This window comes from Scleropages formosus, chromosome 10 (assembly GCF_900964775.1).
Source record: "Scleropages formosus chromosome 10, fSclFor1.1, whole genome shotgun sequence".
Classification (NCBI taxonomy): Eukaryota; Metazoa; Chordata; class Actinopteri; order Osteoglossiformes; family Osteoglossidae; genus Scleropages; species Scleropages formosus.
In genome coordinates this window covers 6698733-6726371 of record NC_041815.1, presented here as the reverse complement: position 1 = coordinate 6726371, position 27639 = coordinate 6698733, and the positions used below count along the sequence as shown (strand labels likewise).

Genomic DNA, 27639 nt, shown 5'->3' with positions numbered 1-27639 from the left:
CACCTCGCTCTGACTCACAGGTCACATGAGTAAAGTTGGAACTCCAACTCAAAAGTTTCGAGTGAAGTTGAGTGGGACGCCGTGATTTGCGATGCGCTCCGCGCTGATTTCTCCTCCTTCCCTCAGGATTTTACGCACTTTTACACATGAGTAAAGGAGGTACAGGCAGTAAAGTTGCAGTAAAGCCGCTCGGACAGCTTGTTTGTACACATTAAATAGTGTGCTTGTGGCGGGGGGGAAGAGATACATGATAGCAGGCGGGGGACTGGGAACCCAGCCCTGCGTGCACTGCCATTGCGCGTCTCCGACGCTCAACTTTTTAACTTTTTCCTCTAGGATTGAGCAGGACATCGGGGCAGGAGCAGGCCGAATCGTTCCTTCATAACGTTTTCCTCCAGGTTGTCGCGTCGGGAGAAGTTCGCCGAGTTGTTTTTTCGTCGGCGGTGTTTTAGCTGTGCGTGGAGACATGGATCCGAGCCAGCACAACCCGCCCGCGGGCCACCAAATCGTGCACGTCCGCGGGGACTCGGAGACAGACTTGGAGGCGCTCTTCAACGCCGTCATGAACCCCAAGAACGCCATCGTGCCCCACTCGGTGCCCATGAGGATGAGGAAGCTGCCCGACTCGTTCTTCAAGCCCCCTGAGCCCAAGTCCCACTCCAGACAGGTAGGTCGGACTAACTCCTCACCACCGGCCCCCTCGCTTATGACTGGCTCTCGTGGCCACTACATAGCTTCCATCGAGCAGTTTAAAAAAAAAAAAAAAAAAACTTGTGAAAAGTTAAGTATACGGGAATGATCGACTTTCTAAATCCTTTGCCCAAGAAATTTTAATTAAAATGAAAGAGTAACGCTTAGGAAAGGTCAAACAGGGGCATGTGTGGGGTTACTTCGCTAATGAAGACGGCAGAAGTGCGCAGGCGCGTCATCGGTCCGTACTCGCGAGCAAGGTCTGGATTGGCCTACTGGCGTCACGTGGCCGCTGAAATGACGGTTACCGAACTGACGGTCACGGAGATGACCGTCCCGCTTCGTGGACATCGCAGTCCCTGCTGTTTGGGACGTTATGATTTGCATTTGAAATGTGTCACTTTAGCAGATGCTTTTCAGAACGTAACATTTGCACTGAAGTTTTAAGCCTTTGGAAATATATTAAATTCACATTTAAAATTTTTGAAGTGATTTGTGTACCTTAAAAAAAAAAAAAAAAAGTAGGAAAAAAGCGACCAGGAATCGTCTATTCTGCGTTTGTGCACTTATGAACATCGGTATATAAGTAGAGAGAAAGTTTACTTAATGTAAATGAATCCCATCTGCAACTGTTTCTCTTTCTCCTAATGTAATTGTTTTTTTTTTTTTCTTCTCTAAGATGTATGTTACATATGTAGCTTTGGAGAAGCGTTTGCTAAATGTCACAAATACATTTACCTTTATTCAATGTTGGGTAAACATTGTAGTGTTAAGAGAGTGCAGAAGCTTTACTGGATGTGTTACACAGGCAACAGTTTTGGCTGTTACAGCCTGTTGCTCTGCAAAGAAGTGGCTAAGATGCGAGGGCCTTGGTCCCCCCCCCCCAAGTTTGTGTAATTGTAATAAAAACAAACTAATTTGTTTTGATCTGGTATAAAGTTGGCATTGATCTCCTCAAACAAAAGTGCTGTTGCTTTTGCTTTCTTTGAACAAAGTGGTGTATACACTGCATATGCTCTGGGTTCGTAGCGAAAAATGTTATTACGTAGCGTGGAAGATGGCTCCTCCTGTGCCTTATTGTCCACGGGAATACTCAAGGTCTTTGCTTGGATACTGAGTTAAGCGACCATCTCCAAAGTTAGCTCTGCGTTCTTGCAGGAAGACTAATTAAAGACAGGTCACCGGAGTTCAGCGGGAGGTGCGCGAAAGTGGCCAGGCCTCCATAACGCATTCTGTGCCGCGGTAACTTCGGCTTATGCGTGCGTTGCGGGATTTTTACGCTTCGATCAAAAAAGGGTCGGAGACGTTTTTGCTGCTCTTAACGATTCCATGATGTCATCTGTAGTTGTGCAGTCGGACTCCGTTCTCCAGAGGGGGTGAAAACAATTAAGCACAGCCCTGAATGCTGACCACTAGGAAACTGGACTACATGGCACAAGAAAAAAAAAAAAAAAAACCCCGCTTCCTGCAATTGTTAGAAAGACTTAGATGTGTTGTTGTTTATTTTTGTAGCCTGCTGATGGAATTGCAGGCTGTGTTTGCGAAACTCCTGGTAATACTCACACAAGTCATCCCCCCCCCCCCCATGGTCCGCTATCTCCAGGCAAGCACAGACGCAGGAACAGCTGGGTCGCTCACCCCTCAGCATGTCCGGGCCCACTCCTCGCCTGCTTCCCTGCAGCTCGGTGCTGTGTCCCCTGCCTCAATGGCCAGCATGACTCCGCCTGGGGGGCCCCCGCAACACCTCCGCCAATCGTCCTACGAGATCCCTGATGACGTGCCCCTTCCGCCTGGCTGGGAGATGGCCAAGACCTCCTCTGGACAGAGATACTTTCTCAAGTAAGCACCCTGTTTGTTTCATTCCAGTTCTGCGGTGTTCTGGGAAGTGCTGTTCCCGTTTGCATCTTCGTGTGTGCGGGTGTTGCTCCTCTCTGGGAATGGCAGTACTGCACCGCAAAACCCAGGCAATTGCTGGCTTCCATTCAACGCGGTCGAGACTCTTGCACCATGACACTTTAATTTGCCCTAAAATGAAACTAATTGGCTGCTGAAATGTAAACCCAATTTGTCTTTCATCCTGTCCTTCTAAGCGCTCAGTTTCAGGAAACATAAGTAAATCTCTGCAAAACAGAAATACTGAGGCTGTCACAAGATTGATGAGAAGTTCCAAAGACAAGACTCCCAAGTGAATTGAGATTTGCAATGCAGTCGTCAACATGCCTACTTGCATTGTCCCAGCCTGATTTAAAAAAAAAAAAAAAAAAAAAAATTGTACTGTTCAGCAGTGATACATGAAATGGGAGATAAAGCGCAAAGGATTTTTTTTTTTTTTTTGTCCATACAGGGCTATCTAAAGTAAATGAGATCAAGAATAGAAAGCGTTACTAACTGAAGTGTGTTCTGCTTCACAGCTCTTATGTACAATTTTTTTTTTTTTTTTTTTTTTTTTTTTTTTTTTTGGTTCCAGATTTGGTTTCCTGCTGTTTCTAAGATCCAAAGTGAATGAAAGGAAACCAGACTGTGAAGTAGTTCTGTTGCTAACTGGATTATCTTAAAACCACTGTTTACTTACTTTTCTCAGTATAGTCAGAACTATTTTGACTTATCTTTGCAGGTTGCGTACAGGGTGCTCTGACTTAGTACCTTCATGTGCAAAGGCATTGTGTTTTGACTGGTAGACCTCCTAAGTAGTCTGTAAGCAACCAGTGTCGGAAGGGTTTGTTTTTTTTTTTTTTTTTTTTTTTTTTTTCTTTAAGCTGATCAAGTTGCATTTGCTTGCTTTTGCAGATTTGGCTAAAGTAAATGGCACCAAAATGTCTTCTGATTTCCTCCACTTTGTTTACTCCTTAGATTGAAACAAAGGCACCATTTTAATTTTTTTTTTTTAAATTAAAATGTGTGTAGTTATGTACCGTTAAGATTCTTATGCTCAGCTCACAAATGCATAACACCAATAGTTATGCCAGCCGGTCACACGTTTCAGTACAGCAAATGGACAAAGCAATGCAAGTATCTCACGTCTCTGGGAATGGCTACGGAAGAGTTGGGAACACACTTCAGCTCTTTTACTGATGAAAGTAGGTTCTAGGAAGTGTGCTCACACTTTTCACTTGTACTGTAGAGTCACATTTCATTTGTCTGATACTTTCCTAACATTACTTACATATACGGTGCAGTGATTTTCACACTATCAGGGAATTGTGCCTTGCTCAAGGTTACTACAGCAGGAAGTGGGATTTGAACCTAGGCCATTCAAGCGTAGCGGGCAACCTCTCTAGCCACTAGGATACCTATCATTGACCTGATTGGTTTGCGTTGTACTTTTAGTCATGGATGCTGCTGAAGTGCTCCAATATGTGCTGTTCACCTGAATCATCCTAAATCTGAAAACTTCATTCTAATTCATAAGTCTGTGAACCAGAATTTTTTTTTTTTTAGGTTTACAACACAATTTTACTTTATGGCTAAAAGGTATCCAGGTAATATGCCTACCCCATGGCACACAGTGCCTTGGTGTGCATGCTGTCTTAATCTGGGGCTCATGTTTCAGCCTAGAACAATGGCTTACTGTAGGAGGTGGTGGTGTTGGGGGGGGTGGTGCAGGGCTAGCTCCTGCGTCTGGCAAACTCATCTGCCCACAGGACGAGCTAGGCTTGCCCATCACCAAAGCTCCAAAATAAACTGGCGAGATGGCCGCGGTAGCGCGAAAGCAACAGGGGCTCTTTTAGAGGAGCCACAGATTGAGCCAGACTGCTGGGAAGGACCGACTCCGCCGCCGTCTGCCCCGACCCTGCTCTCCCCCACCACCCTTTTTCATTTCTCCCTCCCCTCCTTCTTTTCCGCTTCATTTCCCTAGCTGTTATCTGACTCTGCGGTCGCCGTACAGAATGATTTGAATAACTTTCAGTGTTCTGCTTTGTTGTTATCCACTGGGCACACAAACTGAAAAGGAAAAGCGAGTCCCCAGCAGTTGAGACTTGTGACAGGAAGTGAGACGTGTGTGTGAATCATTGCATCACTTGGTACTTCTGGCTCCATCTCCAGAAAACATAATGTTCTCTTTGGAGAGAAAGGGGGCGGGGGTGAAAAAACCCAGACTGGTCTTAAATGGGCGACTTGCTGACCAGTTGGATCACGAGTCCGCAGTTGGACTTGGACAGATACGATTACACTCGAATTTGCTTGGATTTAAAAAAAGGAGCAAAGAAAGCCAGATGTGTTTGAAATACAACATCTGCGGAACATCTGTTGCATTCGTGGGTAGGTCTGCCGAGCTGGGAGGGAGGTAGGCGGGTGGGGGAGTAAACGGAGCTGGAGCTCCGTCGCTGAAAACATCGGCGCAGACGTCTGCACGCTCGGCAGCCTCGCCATGTCTCCCAGTGTATCCTGGGAACCACAAAGCTGTGGATCTGTGCAGAAGAGGTGGTGGTGGGCGGGGGGACTGCCTTCGGTGTAGAAAGATGGAAATCTGGGGTACAGAATTCGTTGCTTTCAGAGATTATTTGATCCCATCTTGCCTTTGGCTGTAGATTCTGGGAAAGGACTGCCGACGGAGCAATCGCTCGCACACGTACCTGCTTGTGCTCTTGTTTGGGCAGCTTCGCTCCTGTGCCTCGATCGAGAGCGGCGTTTGATCTTTGCCTGCTGTGTCTTAAGTGCTTGAATGCGCAGACGGAGGGGTGGGGGAGGATAAACCCTGCCCCCTGGCAGTTCCCATCCCCCCTTCCCTCTTTGTTTGAGCATGGTCAGGGGAACTTTCTTTCTCTTTCTTCTGGCTGACCTCAAGTCATGCCTGTGGTCAGCTTTCCCACAGGGTACCGTTCTGGTTTGTCAACAGCTTCCTGGTTCTCTGTTTGGCTCTCTTGATGACTTCCTCTCCAAGGTTGGGGATAGACACAACGAAGCAACGTGTGCCTGACGTTTGTGGGTGGTTTACGATTGGTGGGAAAAGCTGCAATCCTCAATAGCAGGGTTTAAAAGCTGAGGGTCTTGGGGTCCCGCCACATCGCGTCTGAATTTTTAGCTCGTTTAGTTCTCCTAAAATTTAGCAGAAGTGTAACAGTAGAGAGGAATCAAACTGCTCCTTTTAGGAATGGGGTTTCCATCAGGTCAGAGTTCTTAGTCAAACCCTGATCCTAAGTATATAGTGAACGCACACACAACAGGTCGTCTGTCAGACGTGATGCTTTCGTATGTATGTGGCGTTTTCATGTGCGTTGCTTATCTGGACTGACTTGGATTGCTGCAACAGCAAACTTGAGACTGTTCTGGTTTCGGGGAAGAGGGAGGAGTGTTGAGTTGTCTTGTTTGGCTTGTTTGCCCCTCCTTCTCCCACATGGAGGTAGTTGGGTGGGGTGGGTCAAGGGTCAGAGCACTGTGGTGACCTTTCATTTCTTTTGAAGACTAACATTAGCCATCCAGAAGACGTGTAGCCACACTGTTCTTGTTGATTTATTTCAGGGTGTGTGCGTCTGTCCGGGGAGGGGAGTTGACTCTTGCAGCCGCACGCTCGCATAGAAGCTTTACGAACTCAAAGCCTTCCCATGCTACTGATTTAAAGTAAGAGAACAACAAAGAAATGCTAACAGTTATTTAACTTGCTCCTTTGTGCTGTCACTCATGTTGGATATTGGACTCTAGAGTGAGTTATTTTATACAGCTCTGTTCTTATTAGAATTTAGCGGGAGTGCCTTGCACACGAGTAGTACAGCAGAGGACAACTCAAACCGGGGACCTTCAGGTTACAAGGCAGCAGCCCTAAACGTTATACTGCCTGTTGGCCTTAGTAATGAAACTTGACAATTTGTATTGATAATGCAGGGTTTCCCAAGACAATTTTACATGCATCTCTAATTTATTGTGAACAAAGTATGTTCTGTATTTGGGGGGTGGTGCTACATGAAAACTATACACTACAATATGTATTTAGCTAGCCTGCACTGCACCTTGCAGTGTTTAATACATTTAAACAGCTGGGTAATTGTTACTGGAGCAATTTTAGAGAAAGTACCTTGATCAAGACATGGATGTGGGATCAAACAAATACCCTTTAAGTCAAAGCCGGCAGCTCCAAAAACCACCTACTGCCCTGTTCAGTAAATGGATGCATTTAGATGTTACAATTATGCATTTGGCAGATGCTTTCTTGTAAGGCAGTATACGTCTCAAAATAAACAAGTGCATTTCATCAAACACAAATGCAGACTTTCTTAAAGACAGTAGTTCAGTAGATATCGGGATGCAGCTCTTTACTTGCAACATTTAAACTGATTTCTTTCTTGAACTTTGTGCATCACTTTGCCTGAAATCTGCCATGCAAGACTGTGTTGGGCTGAGCCGGTTCGTTTTGGTTTGTCTGCACTCAGACAAGCCTCTTCCTGTTCAAGCCCTGGGCCATGAGCTCAGTACACAGACAGGACTGGGAATATGCCAGCGTACTGTTTACTGGGGTCATGGTGTAGTACCTGCTTTCCACACATCAATAGTCTCACTGTCACTGATGCAGCCCTGCCGTAGAAGGCAGTAAAGTGAACGAATACGTGACCATTAATAGCACCGACGGTTTTTGTTGCGCTGGAATGATCTATTTTTGGAGCACAGATGGGATATTGAGCCAGCTTTAATAGTTGTAATTATTTTGTACTTTAGCTCAAGGGTGGCAGGGCTGGAGGGAGGAAGAAGTTAGTTTAAAACATTTTAGATTTCGTCACTTTCATTTTTGACAGAACTGGTTTTTCAATATACTTGTACTCAATTTAACTTAAAAGTACAGGTAGACGTGTGTCTGTAATGGTGCTGTTAACTCAACTTTAAATATTGTTGGTTTTGACACGTCGTCATGAGAGGACTAATATTTATAGTAATATTAGACTGAGATTGTTGATTAATAGAAAGTCATGTAACTTTAAAACTATTGACTTAATTATATTGATGAGTACAGTAGACCCTAAGTTTGTCGTTTCCCTGTATTAAACAGTTGCATGAAAAGGAAATTGTCCTTCATGATGTTTGATAGTGACAGCTTTTGTTAAGTTTTTCTTTTGTCGCAAACCAGTTCCAAAGCAGCCAGGTTCCATCCTGAGTCAGAGGAAGAAAGGATTTCCGACTGGAATGCTGCGGGACAGGCAGCTTTCTAGCATTGTGAAATCACCAGGCCGCTTCCTGCAGCATCTTCTCCTGATTGGACCCTTAGCCACGCAAGGACGTGCCTCTGAATAGGCCACTTTGTTCCCAAGCTTGTGGGTGATATGAGCTCCCCTTCAAAGGAGAACTTAAATCCACACTGGGGTCAAAGGGGGCTCTTCCAATAATCTCTCTTGATGATGTCCTGCTGGGGGGAGTGGGGCTTTGCAGTCCAGACCTGACTGCTTTACAAAGGCTCCAGTTGTCATTTTCCCCAGGCTGATCTCTAATTTGTCTTTTAAGAGCAACCCCTTTTTAAAACTTTCCCCTATTCTTGGGTGGAAAAGCTGTGATTTTATCTGACTGCTGCATATGGAGTATTTGCAAGGAATAGCGAATAAATAGGCTGGCCTTGGAACAGACGTTATGGTGATAATGTGCTGGGTACATAACGCAGAAAAATATTAGAATCCTATGGCAGCAACGATTGGGTGGTTCATGGCTTTGGCAGGGTTGTCTGAATTGGTGGGTGGTAGTCTCTTGCCATCAAAACAGCTGAAAATTGCCATCTGTTTTGCTGTTTAGAATATTTTACAGTGAATTTCAGATGTAATGAACCAGTCAATCAGAATTGTAATTTTTACATCAGTAACTGCCTGTTGTCCATCAGCACAGCGAACCAGTGCTAATTATGCTTACATTTTATTTACCAATTTATACAGCTGTGTGTGTGTGTGTGTGTGTGTGTGTGTGTGTATATTTTATATTATATATATATATATATATATATATATATATATATATATATATATATATATATATATATTTTTTTTTTTTTTCCTTTCCCCTTCTTCCTCAACTGGGGCAATTTAGAGTAAGTACATTGCTCAAAGAGGGAGGTGAGATTTCAACCTGCAACCTTTGGGTCCAAAGGTAGCAGCTCTACCCACTACAGTACCAGCTATAATTAACAGCAGGGAGGCGTATCTGTGTTTCCTTTTTTTTTCCTTTTTTTTTAAATTTTATTTATTAATGCAGCTGACTGATGGGGGGGGGAAAACGCTGTGTGGTTTGTGATTGAATGTCCTTCATTGTTTGAGCTAGTTCATGAATGACTGAGCATGGTAGTTTATTTACCAACCCTGGGAACTAACTTGGTCTGTTGTTCCGTCTTCAGCCTCCTTCAGAAGGAGAGTCTAGTGTTTGAAATACCACTGCAAATGAGACTTTCATTAATACCGTTTGGGACATTAAATATGTCATTAAGATAGTGCTCTTGGATTTTTTTAAAAGAATTTTAGCTATGTTGGATTTATGATGACTTTTTGACTGTTGCCGGTTCGTCATGGAGCAATCGTGAGGTTGTGTGCATATCAGGCTGCAGTCTACAGTACCAGTCAAAAGTAAGAGTGCATCTGGGAGGCATTGGTATTGGACAAACGGGACAGAGGAGTAAAAGCAAAACTCAGTGGCTTATACCTCTGGGGACTGCTGCGGAAGAGTTTGGAAGATGTCACTTCATTTCCTGATCACACTTAGTAACTGAATGCTTTGTGGTAAAAATCTGGTTTCTAGCAGTTGTACTAAAACTTTTGACTGGTATTTTGTATTCTAAGGACAATATTTTAACTTATTTACTGCCTTCTGTACTTATGAACCCTTTGACAACACTTGAGAGGAAACATGCAGGACCTGATTCGATGTTCCACAATGGCTGTGCAGGTTGAGATGCTTCCCTGTTAGGGTTCATTGTATGTAAATGGACAACTAAAGCTCCCAACAGTCACCATGGTGCAGTGACTCAGGTTTTTGGCAAGGGCCCTGTGTCGTCTGCGTCTTACTCCAGAGAAAAAGCGTCCAGCTGGAAGCCATTTTCTATTTGTGTGCTTGTAATTTTTGTTTTCAGGGCAGTAAGACCCGACAAGCAAAGATAAGAGGCTTGGGATTCGCACTGACGTGGCTACCCTGCCAAATGGGTCAGCAAAACTTCCCACCATTCTCTACTGTTCCCAGGGCCACCTAGTGTGCCTGGGTCTCTGCTATGGCCTCACTATCTGTGTTGTTAAGGACGTTCTCTCAAATCATTCTCATCCGGGTGATATCATTCACGGTCAGCGTATGCATGACCACGTTTCACGGAGGTTTTGGGGCATTTGAGCTTTGCACTTATTTTTGGTGATTAAACTCAACCAATAAACTGAAGGTTTGTAATGAGGCCTAGTCAGTCGTAGTGGAAAGGCTTTGGAGCAAAACTCGGCTGGCTGTCACTCACCCTTACTAATGACAAAAAAGCAGAAGGATGCTGTTAAAGCACTGAGATGCAAATGTAGGATGAAAAGAGGTAAAATGCTGAACAACTTTAAGTTGCCCGGCAACAACCTCTCGGAGATGTTCAAGGCTGCAGAAGTTTGCTTCTCAACCTTTATTCGCTGTAAAATTCCCTTTGGTTTCATGTTGAGTGCTGTACTTTCTGGTGCTGGTTTCTAGGGATGTTGCAGACTTTTATGAAAAACACTTTAAGGATTGACACCCTGCATTATAGCTAGGCAGGACTAAGTTTATAACTTACATGGGTGTCAAATTTATCTGCAAGATGTGTCAAGCTTGTCAGCCCTACTCTTCTGATTTTTGTCATGCTCTCTAATGATGTTGCAGTTGAATATCTGTTTGTAGTTGACCGCTATGATTGAAACATTGCTTCCCCCTCCTGAATATGAAATCATTAATCACTTGTGCGGGAGCTAACGTGCAGATGTGGTGTTCTCGATGAGCATGTGATGATGAGGAATCTCTGAAGTGATTTCCAGTTCCATTGCACAAAGCGAGGTGTTTAAAGGGAGGTCACTTGGGCAACATCACGTGCTTCTGACCTTTTTAAGAAAACGAGTGAAACAAATCCCCATATTCAGGGTTTCATATCAAGTATAAATAATCCGGTCATGAGTTCTGGGCTTGAGTCACAATTGTGGAAATTCCCGAGCGGTTGTATCAAAGCAGAGTTTGTTTGGCACGGAGCATATATACGCTGTAACGTACGTTTCGGAGATGGTGTGGGGTTCTGAATAATGGCCTTCTGCTGTAAAATCTTGTGTAAGTTGATGATCTGTTTGAACAGAAAGCTTTTCCAAGTTGCATCTGTAGAACCAAGACACAGAAAACCACCGCCACCTCTCGTGGGTCCGAAAACCTTCTTGGCTACGTTGCCTACTTCTTGCAAAGAATGAAATGAGTTCTTGTCGTTATTTCACGTTTTCAGTCATGGCCTTTCCTCTGGATACCAATATCCCATATGCATCAGAGCTGAATAAACTTTTCACCCGTATCTTGATCTGGAAAGAGAGCTGACTGTAGTGCCTTCCCCCTGTGCGAGGTATAGTAGAAATTGCAGCGGGCCGCACTAGAAGCTAAGCTGAGATTTCCTCCCGAGACGTCCTGTACCCTCATGAAAACTTGCACAGTTCCTGTTGCTCTCGTCTTTTTTCGGTACAGCACCCAGGGCTCTGAGCAGCAGTACACCATCCCTCGTCTGTCCCTTTCCCCTTCCCCAGGCCTTCTCCTCATAAATGGTCAAAGTTTCCAGTGTAGAGGGAAGGGTGGGGGCCCCACACTGAAACCGGATCAGAGCAGCTCTAGCAGCCAATAGCGTTCTGAGGGATTGCTTCCGTTTTTTTTTTTTTTTTTTTTTTTTTTTTTTTCTCCCCCTTACCCCATCTCTGAACTTTTTTAAATGCCCTCCCCCATCCACGATCCTCCTTCAGGGGCCTCTTGCCTGAGTTGAATTTGCCCCCCAACCCAATCTCTGGGTTGTGTGTGAGAAAATGGGGGGTGGGGCTGAGAGAGGGCTCGTGGTAGGTGGAGGGGTGGGGGTACAGATCTGGCAGCTCCTTTGATCAGTAAAGCAGAAATGAGGGGTTGAAAATGACTGGCTTTGTGTGCGGAGAAGTGCTGACTCAGGGCCTCTTCTCAGCAGCGACAGGGATGAGGCCAGCTGGGATTACCATAGTATCGACGGAGGCTGGGTTCCTCCGTCCACGCTCGGCTCGGGTGTATGGCGTGACCGCGTGTGCAGGTTACTCATAAAGCCCCATGCAAAACATCGAGTGTAACGCTACAGTATCTTGATGTCAGGTCTTGTTCAAAAATGTTTTTACGGATCAACAGGTGGCATAGTAGTTAGTGATCATCTTCCTTTTGAAGGAACCTAGTTCCAGTCCTACTTGTGCTTTAATAACTGTGATCAAGATGATTACCCTCAACTGATACAGAAAATTACCCAGCTGTATAAATGAGTGCTCTGTGTTGCGTGAGTGGCAGTCGGCTACAGTGACTTTTTGTGGTTTTTTTTTTTTTTTTCTTGGCATTTTCCTTAGTTTGTCCGTCTTCTCTCTATGCGTCTCATGCAGCGGACGCGTCTCCTTTCATTCACTACTGATTTGTCTTCTACTTTTAATCCCGTGTGTTAGTCTTCTGGTGTCCTTACTATCACTACCTGTTGTATGCTGTGTGGGTGGTCAATTTTTCTTACATGCTGCTGTGGTTCCATGCAGTTTCCCTCAGGGATAAGTGAAGTATTTATCTAAATGGGTAAATCATTGTAAGCAGATTAACATAAGATTCTTTGGACAAAGGGGTCTGCTAAATGAATAAATGTAATGTTAACGTGTTACTTTATAGCTGCTGTTCATATGGTTTCTGAAAAACTGCAGCAAGTTCAGGTGCAAAGTCAGACCTTTTGAGTGTCAAAATGTGGCCTGTCAAGCTAACCCACCACACACACACACACACCCATATATTAAAAGGCTCTATTAAAATCCATTTTGCCCTGCAGAGAGGCAGCGGAGGGCTTTTCCAAAGGCGAGGCAGGCTATTGAGCCCCACACCCCCCACACACACTCGCACCAAACCGTCTGTATACAAGCACTTGGTTGCTTGAAGTGACAAAAGGGATTGTGTGGTGGGCTTTCGGGTTGGGGCTTAGTCTGAGCCTTTGTCCGCCAGGTTACGGCTTTGTGTGTGTGGCGCCAGCTAGTTAAAGACCCTGACACTCCCCCGTGTCAGACTCTTCCAGGCAAACGAGCCCCCCTGCGTAGGGGGCTGGGGCTGACCCCGAGTGAATGGAGAGGGACTTCCTGTACGGCCTTTCAGTCGCTCAATCGAGCAACATGAATCAACAAAGCGCTAATTGCCAGTGTCTTCAGAACGGCAACTCTCCCGCTAGTGCCACCCACTCTTTACTACTTGTCCTCCAAACCATGCTGAAGTGGACTCGGGGTTGGTTTTCAACCTTTTGCTACTAACCAGTTAAAGCATCGCGCTTTAAATACACACGCGCGCACACACACCCAGGCTTCCGCACGCGTTGCAGAACCATAAACGAAGCCCTCGGCTGACTGAACTCGCCGACGCTTGTTTGTGTCGCGTCTTGATCGGGCAGCCTTTTTGTTCCAGCCTCCCGTCTAAATCCGGGGTGATGACGGATTGCTTCCAACAGCGTGTGGCAAATTGCGAGGGGCTGGAGGCAAGGCGATGGTCAAGATGGCAGAAAAAATAAATGCAAATGACAATGTCCAGGGGTTAACCTAGGTTTTTCCCCTCAAGGCAGTGTTGGGGGGGAGGGGGCAACTTGTTTGAGAGGACCGTGTGTGGTCGATCTGATGTGGCAGTCTGTCTCTAATCAGAATGGGGCTGGTCTGAATAACTGGTTCAGCTCAGGACCCAAGATTAAATTCATGACTATAAACAATACGGACCTTCTGGGTTGCATTATATACTTTCATATTTAGCCTCAAGTCTGCACAACCGAACTGGAGGGTGACTGAAGGTTCATATTAAAATGTTAATGTAGCAAACAAGTCTCAGCCGTTTTCTCCCCCTTTTTTTTTTTTTCATCCAAGTATTATCTGCTATAGGGTACCTCACAGGTGCCCATTGAAACATGTTGTTTAGAATATAGGAATAAAATGTGTTTCTAGAGTGTAGTCAAATTTTAGTACTTACTGCAGTTTACTGTAAAACATTAGTAATGGTTAATTTCTTGTTGGAACTACTGAAATTGCTGCTGTGATGCTGCTGCAACATCTGTAGTACCATTTCTCAGAAACCTTTTTTTTTTGGTTTTATTTGGAGGAGTTCATTTTGTGACTGAAGTTGTTGGTGGAACTCTTGATGGTAATATGACTAACTTCTCGCAGCCACCTGGAGCAGTCAACCACCTGGCAGGACCCCCGTAAAACAATGCTGCAGATGAACACCTCTCCGAACAGCTCCGTGTCCGTGCAGCAGGGCATCATGGGCACAGCATCGGGTGAGTATCTATCTTTTTTTTTTTTTTCCCTCCCCCCGTTGATGTTCCTGTTTACTGTTAATGTTAGCTTTCTTGAACACAAATCTCTCATGTCTTATCTGTGTTTCGAAGAGATCAAACAGCTTGGCCAGACTTGTTCTGGTTTCCGCATGCATGATACAACTTGCTTGACTTGCAAGTGTCATGTCATCATCTGAGGAAAGTCCAGTGTAGACCGTGACACATGAATAAAGCGAGGTGTTGCGTTTCTTCTAAGTTTTCATTAGCGAAACACACCAGCAATGTTTATGTAAGGACTAGGTCAACCTCTGTCAAATATGAACCTTTCTTTTGGAAGCCTGGTGTGTCTGGGCTGTCTATGGCACTGTATTATAAAGATGATTTGTTACAGGAAAAAAAGCCTCATGTTAACCGTACAAAGCCGTGTAAATGTGGACTGTAAACATGTCGCTTGTGCAGGTCCTCTGCCTGAAGGCTGGGAGCAGGCTGTTACTACAGATGGAGAAATTTACTACATTAATCACAAGAACAAGACGACCTCCTGGCTCGACCCGCGCCTTGACCCGCGCTACGGTGAGCTGGGTTCCGCTTTTGTCCTCCATTAGGCTGTCGCCTTCAGGGGTGACCTAACGGCTTCTCCCTGTTTTAATATCGCAATATTGTCGTCAATTTAAGGTCTAAAGATTAGAAGTGTACAAATTTTCTATTGCCTTCAGATTAATTTCATCATTCATGCAAAGGTGTGTGTGTGTGTGTGTGGTTTTTTTTGCGTGGGGAGGGCGAACAAATGGGTTGGTCAGTAGAGTGGAATGTGTAACACATTAGCTTCTAAGCTATTAATGTAGACTATTCTTTCAACAATAGTTCAGTGTCAGTCTGGGATGTTGTGCCACTTTATCTATGTTGCATGCTGTAAAGTGAACTGAGGTTGGGGCTCTCTTTTAAGGACTAATGTATGTTGTTGATGGCAATGATGATTAACCTTAGAGAATGGTTGCTGACTTCAGTTGGGCCTGGTGGTTTTTTTATTTAAAAAAGAAAAACTGAACACAACATAAATCACCCAATCCCATGGTTCTGCAGTAGGTGCTGTAGCACACTGTTTAAGATGTGATGGCCCTCAGTCAGAATAGGGTCGGAGTCTTGACCATGCATTTAGTTCAAGAAAAACACAACTGCACCTGTAATAAAGAAGAGATTGGATTTGAAATGGTCCTCATTATATTGCTAGTGTAAGCAATGATGCCTTTCGTGTGCATATTTTAAAACTATGTAACTTTGCATCCCTGTAGAGCTTTCGGATGGACAAAAGCTTCTGACCAATATTGTAGCATGTACAGCCAAGAAATACCAGATATAATATTGCATTTCTACTGGATTGTTTAGCAATGCAAAAGTTTTGAATTCATGCTGCAAATATTCAGACATTATTCGGTTTCCTTTTGTTGCGCCAAGATTTGTCTACTTGTGTGGCTCTTGTTGTAAACCAATGGCTCCCAAAATCAGTGTGTGTGTTGCTTTAATGTATCTTATCCCATCTTTCGTATCCACCAATGTTTTAGAACTATCAACACAGAAATTCCATGGCATGTCTAGCGGTATAGTTGGATTTTTTTTTTTTTTTTTTTTTAAAAAACTTCATTATAGTTTGTCATTCCCTGCACTTATTAAACACAGAACTGCTTTATTAAAGATTACTCACACAAAAGCTTCTAAGGATGACCTGTTTTCTGCTTCTACCAGAGTCTATGCTGAAGGGCTGCAGTTTTGAGCACGTTGTATTTAAATGGTATTTTAGTGACTTCTGTTGGCCAGTGAGATCATGAGTGGTGTGTGTGTGTGTGTGTGTGTGTGTGTGTGTCTCCCTGTTTCCTCTGAAAACAGTGACCCCAGGAAGGAAGGGGCACTTTGAGCAGAGCCAAACTCGCCCTTTCTTCACTCCACTTGGGAATGACACAATCCTCTGAGTAAGATTCCCATTTGAGTGTATGTTTGGGAGGGGGGGGTAACTCCTTGGCAGGCTCTAGATGACTCATTCTGGTTCGAGAAGCTACCTTTGATTACAGAACTGTTCCGGAAGGATCTCGCTGTGTCATAGGGCTGGCATGCTGGCATACACAGGGAGTCATCTTTAATTTTTTCTTTTTTTAAAACGACCGATAACAGCCGGGTTATTTCACCTACAAACGCATATGGCTCCAGCGCTATGTCTCTAATGGTGTTAAGCTCTTTGAAGACTTGCAATTGTTGAATTTACAGTCCCATAGAGGCCTCTGGAATGACAGAGGTGGTGTGGAAGTGGGGGAAAGACAGAAGCGAGCAGTTGAACCTGTAGTACGACGACCCAGGAGTTTTTTGTGTGTGTGTGTGTGTGTGTGTGTGTCCTTACTACTGGCAGCTTCCGCAGGGCAGGTTTTCACCACCCGGTGTTATTACTGCTACACCACCCACACAGAGGAGAGTTGAGATGCGTCAACAGGCAGTTAGTTTCGACTCTCTTTAGACCAAGCAGTCAAGTCTTGGCACTTTATTAAGCAAACATTGTTAGTCTGCTTTTCAGTGAATTCCAGTATGGCCAGGGAAGCAAATATTACATGTTATCCCACCACATGTCGTCCTGGGTACCATCAGCTGAAAACCATACATTGAAGGAACATGTAGAAAATGGGGGGGGGGGGGGGGGGGGGGGAATTGAAGGTGACTGTTTGTTTTTTAGCCAATAGTCACAAGAATTAAAGAAAAAAAAAAAAATCACATTTGCTGTCTTTCCTGCTGGTTGTCTTAGTTTGCAATAAGTCCCCCCCGCAGCAGTTCGTAACTGCAGTCATTGTAGTGTCAATCCATGTTCCCAGTTTTAACCCACTGAGGTAATGTGTGTGAGGGTAATAAAGATCATCCAGGTGTAGCTGCTTGCTTATGCTCATCACCAAGACCCTGGGAATATTTGGGTGGGGCTCAAGTGAGAAGCGGGGAGAAAAGGAGCGCAGCCCCTTTAAGGCCAGTCCTCGCTCCCCTCCTGCCACCCCCCATGTGAGGCCCAGCGCAGGGGGAGCCCCGCTGCACTCCTGATTCAGACAGACTTGAACCCTTGCCAGGCGCCCACCCCCCTCTCCCTTCCTCTGTGGTCCAGCTCTTAATCTGTTCCAGACCTTTTCAGTCAAAGAGCTCCAGTGTGAGGGGCTTGGTGCAGGGAGGTGCTGGGGAGGGAGAATGAGAAAAAGGATGAAGGAGAAAGGGATAAAAAGAAAAGACAGATGGAAAAAGCATGCTTCTCCCTCTGAAGGAGATGGAGGTGGTGAACTGGAGGAGGAGTCATGGGTGTACTGGAGTTCAGTGTAAAAGAGGGCGGCGCTCTGCAGAAATACTTGTGCACTCCACCTTGGACGGTAGTGACGATGTGACGGAAACGCTGTGGCTGCAGAGCATACTGTTATGAAATAAGTGTGGTGTTCACCAAATATACCAGTGTTCTGATTGTGACTTTTTAAACTTTTTTTTTCCCTCTCCTCTGTACTTTTTTTGCTCCCAGAATGTCTTGTGGAAAAGCCAGACAAAAATCATTTTCTACTTAACACTTCTCCAAAGCGACTTGCAGTGTGGGAATTGTACACTAAGCTACTTAGGATTATTTTTTAACCCATTTTTGTACTTGGGTCCTTTCTGCTGTATTTTTTTATTTGGCAGGATTAGGTGACTTGTTCGAGAAGTAACCTTTTCCATACAGAACTGTTCCAGAAGGATCTCCCTCGTAGAACTAGCATGCTGGCATATGCAGCGAGTCATCTTTAATTCTTCTTGAATAACTTCTGTGATTAATAATTCTCCTTAAACCTTCAAGTACTGTGCTTAAAGGTGCCACAACAAGAGGTATGACTCAAAACTAAGTCCAAAGGAGCAGCTCAAACCACTGCGCTACCTGCCTGCTCAATGGTTTCATGTTCTGGTTGTGACTGTTGACCAGACAGCTCAAGGACTGTTGTGAGAAGCTATAGTTGGTGCCTTGTGTGATAAAAGCTTCCTATCAGTTGTGGGTGTGTGGGGTTTTTTTTTTTTTTCCTCCTTTCCTCCCCTCCCTTCACGCTTTAATGGTGTGGTGGCTCTAAGACACAGGAGCCTTGAATGGGGGTGTTTGCTGATAGCAAAAGCAAATATTTACCTGAGTTCAAAGGTATTCCACCTTTCATTCAGAGTACTTCCGGCGACTGGCCTCCACCTTTGGCCCTCGCTGGCTGTGAGATCCCCCCCCATCTAGTCCTTCCCCACAGGGACCTTGTATTGATAAGCCAGGTCTTTTCTTCTCGCCTAGTGTGATGGGGACACAAGAAGACAAAAGAAAGACACCATTAAGCCACCCCTTATCTCTCTGGACCCCCCCCCCCATCAACCCCCATCTACCTTGATTTTCTCCTACTGGTGTTCTCTGGTGGCAGGGTTGTTCATCAATCCTTCTTTTGCTTCCTAAAATGGCATCACAGAAGCTGCTGCCTTCGAGGTTTACCGTACCCTTTCTTCAATGTTCCAGAGAGCTTCATGGGAGCCAGGTCTCCTCCAAAATTTGTTCCTATATCCCTGCCTGCTCTCATCTGCCTTTTGAAGGGTGTGGAGATCAGCCATGCTGCCCCAAGCTCTGCAGGTCTTGGTCTAGTTTACCCTTGCGCTCACACCTGGGAACTAGTTTTCAAGTGGTCCAGCCAGCTGCTCAGATGGCCTTAACAAAATGAGGAATAATAAATCCAAGAAGCCAAGCTGTGATGCGAGAAGCAGGCGGGGTGGGGCAGACCAGTCCTGGGGGCAGGGTGAAGCCGCAACCGATCCCTGCAGGCTGTCGGCTGTTTCCCATTTAGGCTCCGGAGATCGTGTAAACAAACAGTAATTGGGTAGCGCAGAGAGGAGCTGCTGCAAGCAGGGTTCAGCGAGAGGCGCCGAAACACGGAAGCAAAGGGCTCCGTTTGAACCGACGGTTTCAAAATCTTTGGCTACACCCTTGTTTTCACCTAAAAACCAACTGTGTTAATCACAATTAGGCACTGCCCAAAACCTTAAACAGAATTAAAGTGTTTGTTCAGCAATGGCATAGCTCAATGCATGTTTCTGTAATTTTGCAGAGTGCTCGGTGAATAATATTTTCCACTTCATTTGAAATCTGTCCTGGCCTGCAGATCTTGATTATTTAAAGGTACACAGTAAGCTGGTAGTTACCTTCACTTCTTCAGCAATTCTCCAGGTATTCCAGAACAGCGCCCGATTCTTATATCAAGGAGTTTGTTCGTCGGTGGTCTTATGTTACTGTTTGAAGCAGTGACAGGGTTGTTATATAAAGCATCTCTTTAAGGGTCCTTTAGAACATTTTAGCTGATGCTCACAATTGATGTATGTCTGTCATGTGTCTGTCAGGCCCTAGGGTTCCAGGCTATAAAGAGCGCCTCTTTGTGGTGCATAGCCGTAATAACTTCTCTTATTACCCCCAGCCCTGAACCAGCAGCGGATCGGCCAGAGTGCTACAGTGAAACAGGCCCCGGCACTGCCCTCCAGCCCCCAGGGTGGTGTCATGGGTGGAGGTGGCAGCCAGCTGCGGCTCCAGCAGCTGCAAATGGAGAAGGAGAGGGTGCGGCTGAAGCAACAGGAGCTGCTGCGGCAGAGGCCCCAGGTTGGTGTCCTGCCCACTCTCCATGCCTAAGATTTTTCTAGACTTGGATTACCAAAACAGCTGGCCAATTTGGTTATTGGGGGTTAAATAAGACCAAGTTATGCACTTGTAATAAGTTGTTTTTCATGGTGAAATTAGTTTTTACCTGGTCTTCCTGTTGAAAATGAATTGCAGACTGAAACTGAACTTAAGCTGCCCTACATCGTAACCTTCGGTATTTCCTTGCTCTTGCGATATGTGGGTTCAGTAGAAATTCTAGGGGCCCTCTTTGGTATCACCTTCTTTAGAATTTGAATGTCTTGTCAAATTATATTTAACTGTGGTTGGAACTGGGAGGAATCTTTGTAATATTTAAATGAAAACACATTTTCAGGTGTCAGTCTAGGACTGTAATTGAATTCAGTAGTTCCTGTCTTAGTTCATGTCCTGCTTTGAAGGTTTTTTTGTTCCTGCTCCATTATATGTAGGATTATGACTTACCAGGAGTTACTGGAAGCTTTCTGTTGTAATCAGCTGGCTGGGTGACACAAGATCTGTGTAGAGCTCTGGAGAAATCAGACTGTCCCACCCACGGAATTCAGTGGAATGGCGCAGTGAGGTCACACAGTACCCCCCGACACATTTTACCCTAAAAGAGACGGTCAATGTTTTAAAGGCTGTTGACTGAAACATGCTCTAATTTTTTTTGCACCTGTTTAGTTCTTTGGTGGCAGGGGAAGTATCCCACTTCTTACACCACTTATCGTTGCCAGGGCAATGCTCTTAGACTCAGTTGAGTGATAAAGGCAGGAAAGAAGTAGAGTAAATAAGCACATCCTAGACTCTATCTCACAACAAGCTCAGGGGATGTGAGTTCTGCTTTGAAAAAGGAGCTGTTTGCATCTGGTGGAGATCTCTGGTCTGACTGCACCTCCTCATTTCACATTAGTGTTGCCTGTGAATGATAAACTAGCGTTAGAGATATCAGGTTACACTTTAAGCCTTTAAATCCTAAAAACAGTATTTGTCATATACCTTTTCCTGTAAGGAGCACTGAATGATTGCAAGGAAAGGTCCAGAATTCATCAGTAACAAAGGGCTGCAATAAAAATTTAAGTTAAAATGTAACTACTACAGGAAGAATGGGAGTGGCACTGGGAGAAACTTTGGGACGGCCACTAGTGTAGTGGTTAGAGCTACTCCCTTTGAACCCAGAGGTCATAGGTTCAAGCCGCATCTCAAGCTGTAGTACCCTCAAGCAAGGTACTTGCTCTAAACTGCTACAGTAACATTACCCAGCTGTACAAATGGGAAATAATTGTAAGCTTATAATTGTAGCCTTAACATTGTAAGTTACTTTGGAGAAAGCATGAGATGAATGAATATGTAAATCTAATGTAACTGAAGCCGGGGGGGGGGGGGGGGTTACTGGCAACTCATTTTAACAATTTCTGCCATTTCAAGGTTTCCTGTTTATATATTGCTTGATCATGGATACATGGTTTCTTGAAGCAAATTTGAAAAGCTTGACAATATTGTAACTACACAATACAGTATATCTTGTAAAATGTAGGTTTACACATCCAGTATTTACCCTTGCAGTTTTCATGAGTTCTAATTGAAATGGCACAGTACTACAAGGGAACGCTACTAAAGTCAGCGAGTCAAGGTTTTTGCAAACCATCTGTGTCTTGCTTCACTTTTAAACTGTAGTGCAAAACTTTCCAGTTTTGGAAGTAAATGAAAGGGAAGAAAATATTTAAGATGTTATGTTTTTGGAAGTGGCTTTCTTTTAAGGGATGGTATGATTGGTTCCATATGGGAGCTGGAGGCAGTGTCCTGGCGTGGAGTTAAAGCCTGTTATCAAGCTGTCGTGAAGTCAGCACAGGTGATGGTGCACTTGTTTTAAAAGCTCTCCAGACAAGTGGATGCTCGTGACTTATTGCACATGTATTGTCAACAGTTTACTGTACCATTTGCCTTTAAGATTTAAGGCGAATGTTCTCAAGTCAGACATTCTCAGCAGGATTTTGTTATAGCTTTTTGGTTCAACGCCTGTCCGTCAAGGTCTTGTAGGTATTTAGGGCCACAGCGTTTTCTTAGTCTGAGCAGCTTGACTGTTAAACCAAGACAGGTAATGAATTGGTGGATTTCAGAGCCCTTGTGTTCCCATAAGGCCTATGACTAAGTGCTTTCTTCGAGGGCTCCTTGCGAATGCCCGGCGATCACGGGAGAACGGTTTTTCAGGAGCTGCCTCTCCGCACCCAGGTGCCCACCAGCATGGAGCAGGACGGAAGCACTCAGAACAACATCTCCTCACCAGGCGTGGCCCAAGACGTCAGGACCATGACAAGCAACAGCTCTGATCCGTTCCTCAACAGGCGAGTACTGCTGGCTTGAGATCAGTGGGCCCTGGACAGGGTTTTTTTTCCAAATAAATAAAATGAGACATTGACCAAAAAATTTTGCCTAGTTATAAAAACATACTTTAGTTTATCATTTCTTCTTCAGACCCCCCCCCTCCATTTACTGATTACTAAAGTCTTTGTTTTCACTTAGTTTGCAGATATTTTCTCTTACATTATCGTGTGTTGAAGTTTGCTAAGTAATTAGCTTTCCATAACACTTTTTTTTTTTTTTTTTTTTTTCCATTTTGGGTTGTTAAGTGAGGGGGGGGGAATAAATCCTTAACAACCCAAAATGGAAACCAGTAGTCTCTGCACGTCACTCTCAGCGCATGGTAGACGATATATCTTTAAAACAAGCTGTGCAATACTGCACTCTAGTGGGAATATGTAATCATACAGGTCAGTACTGGTCATACTAATATATGATTGATAAAGATTAAAAAAAAAAAATAGAACCAGCATTTTTTTTGGGACATACCCCATGGCAGTGCTCGGCTTGTGTGAAATGGACACATTTTGGTCAGTTAAAAGCAGCATTATGGATCTGCCTGCCAGCCTGGGGCAGGGAAACGGGCCAAAAGGAAATTACCTGCGGTAATGAGGTCCCAGCAGATGCTGCTTAAACACATTAGATGTGCTTCCTTTAACAGCCGGTAATGTCTTTGAAAGGAACAATGAAGCAGCATTAACTGTATTTTAAAGATCTTCCTGATGGAAATACGAAGGTAAAGCCATCGCTACATAAGGCTGCCCCCCCATGGGATGGTGTTAGATCTACAGAAGGGGTCAGGGTGTGTTTTGGAGATGGTAAAAGGGTAGAAACCACGTGACTGCACCCTTTTAATGAAGGGTTTGAGATGTTTTTCTGGTGGAGGCCTTAGGGGTTTGAGCCGCAGCAGAATCTGTTGCAGTCTACCAGTTAATGTGGAGAAAGGCTTGGCGGCAAGTTCCCCCCGTGAGAACGGTTGACCAGGCGGACGGCTCAGACTGCTACGCCCAGCCACCCCCTCCACGAGCGCACACTGTTACAAAGGCTTCATTCATCTCAGCCTTGCAGCATGCAGTCTACATATTTTAGTCGGTGCTAATCAGTGTCAGACTGCCCCGCTAACCCCCCTCCCCAAATGTGTCCACTTTTCTCACACTTTTCTAAAGGAAAATTGAGCCTTGCTTTGCAAAGGCTGCCCATTTTCCTCACCTTCTCATCAGCGGAATAGTCATATCACGCAGAATCTCGTTTTTCCACTTTATAGCCCGATGGGTAACTGAACTGTTTTTCATGTTGAGTAAATTTTCTGAATTCTGTACTTTTAATTTGGTTTACTTCCATGCCAATAACTGGACAAGTGGAAGGTCTGCATGTCTTTAGTTTGTGTGAAAAGTATCCTAGGTTTTCATTTTTGCTTTTGAATAGCGTAATGCTAAGCTGTAAGTTGTCGTCATTCTTTTTGTCCTTTGTTGCACAGTGGAACAGTTTCAGCTAAGCAGTTCAGGTTGGGTAACTTGCTGAGGTGCTAGAGGAGGGCTTCTCCGGGGACTTGAACCACAGCCTTTGCAGTTAAGTGACTCTGTCTCCTTGCAGCGGGACCTACCACTCGCGGGACGAGAGCACCGATAGCGGCCTGAGCATGAGCAGCTACAGCGTGCCTCGCACCCCTGACGACTTCCTCAACAGCGTGGACGAAATGGACACAGGTGGATGCCGATCTCGAATGCAGACCAGTTTTTTGTCACTTGAAACTTGATATTATGAGCTGCTTTACTGAAAAACCTGCCACCCCTCTGCTCCCCCTTCTGTTCTCAGGGGACCCCCTGGGGCCTGCCTCCATGGCGACACAACCCAGCCGTTTCCCCGACTACCTGGATACCATCCCTGGCACCAACGTGGACCTGGGTACCCTGGAGAGTGACAGCATGGCCGTCGAGGGTGAGGAGCTGATGCCGAGCCTGCAGGAGGCGCTGAGCTCTGAGATCCTCAATGACATGGAGTCGGTGCTGGCCGCCACCAAGATCGACAAGGAGAGCTTCCTCACCTGGTTGTAGGGGAAGTGGGATAGGCCTCCCTCCCTCTACTCTTCACACTACAAACTGCCACCAAGTCCAGCCTGTGAAGGATGATGAGGCTTCTTTCTCTTTTTTTTTTTTTATTTTTTTTTTACATTTCAGTTGTTTTTGGGACTTTTCAAAATTCCGCATTTGTGCACAAACAAATTGCAGATGGCCTCGCTCTATGTGTTTGGTTTAGCGTTCAGCGTGTCCTTGAGCCTGGCCCTAGAAATCGACAATATTTTGAGGGTCCCTGGGTCCCGTCGCCTCAGGATTTCCCCGCTGAGGCCTACGCAAGTTCTCCTCCAGTCTCTCAATGGTGTACACACTCCACAGCGGAGGTGTGACCCGCTGCCTCGACTGCCTCCGCTCTCACCACACAAGCGAACAATCACATTTGTCAGGGGGACTGTTTAATCCTCAAATAGCCTTTTTTTTTTTTTTTTCGTCAATTGTTTCTATTTGTTTTTTGTGAGCCTGAGAAACCAAAAGTGAGGTGTGTGTGCAGTGGTTGTAAGGACTCTTGTCAGCAGGGATTTGGAGTCGAGGTGTGGTTTGGTTCGATGCCCCTGCATTGGGTCAGGCGCTAGAGGGATGTATGTCTCGGGCTCTGGGTAGGATTGATGCGTCTCAGTGCTGCTGCCTGGCTGTGCCAGCCAGTTAAAGTTGAACCTTGTCTAACAAAGTGCCTTCAGTTGTACTTCGAGAGAGAAACACTACACAACAGTACACAACACTACACTATTTTGCCTCGATATGAGTATGTTTTGTCAAACAAAATCCAATTTAAACTCCTGTACCTACACTCATGTACAATAATCAGAAGTATGCGTATGTTTTAAAGAAGTGTTTTACAAGCATATGTTTTAATGGGAATTGGGGAGTTTTTTTAAATAACCCCATCTTTATATTTCTCTTAAGTCTGATCGCATTGTCCAGTTTTAATTGTCCAACCTCTGTCTTGTTCCTTATGTCCCTTCAGCACCTCACTGCCACTGATAATCTGAAATAGTAGCTGTTTCATTTGCCATCAGTGGCCCTTTTTTGACAAGCGGACATGAGGCTGAAATGGGTGTTCCCAGTATGCCAGCGACTTCAGTCAGTCTCCACACATGTTGCAATTGTTGCAGATACGCCAAGTAGGACTGAGTTTCAATGCCATGGTTTAAAAAAAAAAAAAAAAAAAACGTAGGTGGTTCCAACATGTTCTAGCAGGTGAGGCGATAGGGGTTACAGAGCTTAGAAGAGAGGAGTAGGGTATAGATGGGATTTGATTGATCGTGACTCAAGCATGTTTCAACAGTAGGGACTTTTAATGGAAAACACACTCATTGCAGTTGACTTTTTGGTCATGGCCTCCAAAGAGTATTACACTGTTCTTTTCCCATAGGTCCCGGCCAGTAGGTGGTGCTGTGGTTGTGGAAACGCAACTGATATTGCATGATCAAATGATACTTTCGGTTCAGCTGGAAAATTTTGCTTTGGTAAATTTTTTTTTTTTTTTTTTTTTTTTTTTTAAACTTCTGATTCAAGTTGATATTAAACCATGTTGATGATTTTCTTAACTGACAACAATAGGTCTGGACCTATTTTTTGGAGTAGAAGTCTGAATGGGAAGAGATGTGAACATGTTTTTAGGACTAGATGGTCGAGGAAAGATGTTCATGTATGTAACTATGAATTCTAGGATTGGAGACTGTGTGCAATCTAGCGTGGGTTTTTTTCACGTCATTCATATGATAGAAGCAAACACTACAGTTGATTTTGAGTGACAGCAGCCACGATGGAGTTTTCCTTTAATTGCATGTTATCCAACGTTTACATGGTAATGTTGCTTCAAAAAAATAAAAAAAGCCTTTTTTTTTTTTTTTTTTTTTTTTTTCCCTTCCTCTCCTCTGCTCCTCCTCTCTTCAGATTTGCATTACTGTGACTCTTTGCATGTTTTTACGTAAACAGTAGACACGGACTCCCTCTGCCTTGTCTATCATGCCAAAATGGCTACTTGGGCTACGTTCAGAACAAGTGTTTGTATGAGAAACTCTAAAATGGAAGCTTCCAGTGTTACCATGATTTCTGTACTAGACCTTTTGCATTCAGAGCTATTTTATATATGTATGTATGTATGAATGACACAAATCATGGTAATGTAATGCAACAGTGTTGAAGTTAAACAATGCAAATAAGTTTGTATTTTAGAACCCGGTGGTACAGTATAGTGCTTACTTTGCACATATCTACAGAACAAAATTGATGGTTAAGCTTTTTTTTTTTTTTTTTTTTAAAAAAAAAATATAGTAGTGTGTAAGACTATATATATATAGTTAAGGTAAACTGTTTCTCTTTATGTAGTGATAGTACTAATCACACCATGTAAAGGTTTGGTATTGAGCTATCTCTAGACGTGACACAAATATATTTTGTAACAATGATCTGTTCATTATTAGAGGTATGTGCATGTATGTGAACCTTGATTTGTTACATCATTTCTCTTTATATACTACTTTTTTAATTGGTCTGGAATAAAGTATATACTTTGTGGTAAAGTGCCTCATTGTGCATGTTGCCAAGTTTAGAGTTACCCACATCAACTGGTCACTCAGCAGCTTTGAACTGCCTTAACTTGCAGTTTCATATTCAGATGCTTTTATTTTGTGTCTTAGATGTCTATCACTTGAAACCCCCCCCCCCCAAGTTGTGATGAGTGAAAAGTACTGAAAGGTGCACTATTTGCCAAACCATGTACACTTGCCACATACATGTACTTTGCATGAAGGGCACAGAATGACTGAATGAATGTTAGTCAGGATGTGGTAATGGCTACTCCTGAGAATTGCTGAGCAACAAAATCATTAACGGCAACATTAAGTGGGGCATTCCAGTAGGTCACTTCCAAAAGTGATGCAGGGCTTACAACATAAAACAAGCTAGATAGTCGGTACTAAAGTTGAGGGCCGCTGGTCATAAACTGTTACCTTACTTGTGGTAAGGTGAACAATATGTGTACTATAAAGGAGTGGGGAATTAAAATGTTAACATTTTGACATCCATATGGGTGTAAGACAATGTTAGCTACACTTAAATGTGAGGAAACAATTTAAAGGAGAGCGGAAATTGTTGAAATACACTTATGTATGCTAAGGTGTTTAATGTGTTGTGTAAATGACTTGCATCTACTTTGACACTTCAAAGTGACTGCCGCTTAAAATTATTTACCCATTATTATTTTTCTCCTGGAGCAATTTAGGGTAAGTACCTTGCTAAAGGTTACTAAAGCTGGAGGTAGGATTGAACCTTCGATCTTTTGGGTCCAAAGGCAGCAGCTCTAAACGTTACCAGCTGTCCCCAGTCTTCAAACAAAATGGTTACTGATAGTGACACATACAGCCATAGCCATCTCACAAGACATAGTAAAAAATTTTTCCCACAGGTACAGAGTCTGCAGG

General features: G+C 44.2%; 1 protein-coding gene across 3 annotated transcripts; it reads left to right on the top strand.

The window, feature by feature from the left end:
* The first annotated feature begins 42 nt into the window (after window positions 1-42).
* Window positions 43-25665, top strand: yap1 (Yes1 associated transcriptional regulator). 3 transcript variants are annotated; one of them, XM_018764787.2, is made up of 9 exons: window positions 43-159; window positions 337-667; window positions 2294-2529; window positions 14004-14116; window positions 14576-14689; window positions 19585-19763; window positions 21990-22123; window positions 23733-23845; window positions 23955-25665. In XM_018764787.2, the coding sequence occupies exons 2-9, from the start codon at window positions 467-469 to the stop codon at window positions 24191-24193; spliced, it is 1329 nt and encodes a 442-aa protein (XP_018620303.1). In that variant the 5' UTR covers window positions 43-159; window positions 337-466; the 3' UTR covers window positions 24194-25665. The 3 variants fall into 3 exon arrangements, with proteins under 3 accessions (XP_018620303.1, XP_018620312.1, XP_029111578.1); XM_018764796.2 differs by having other exon boundaries at window positions 43-667; window positions 22011-22123; XM_029255745.1 differs by having other exon boundaries at window positions 43-667.
* The last annotated feature ends 1974 nt before the right edge of the window (window positions 25666-27639 follow it).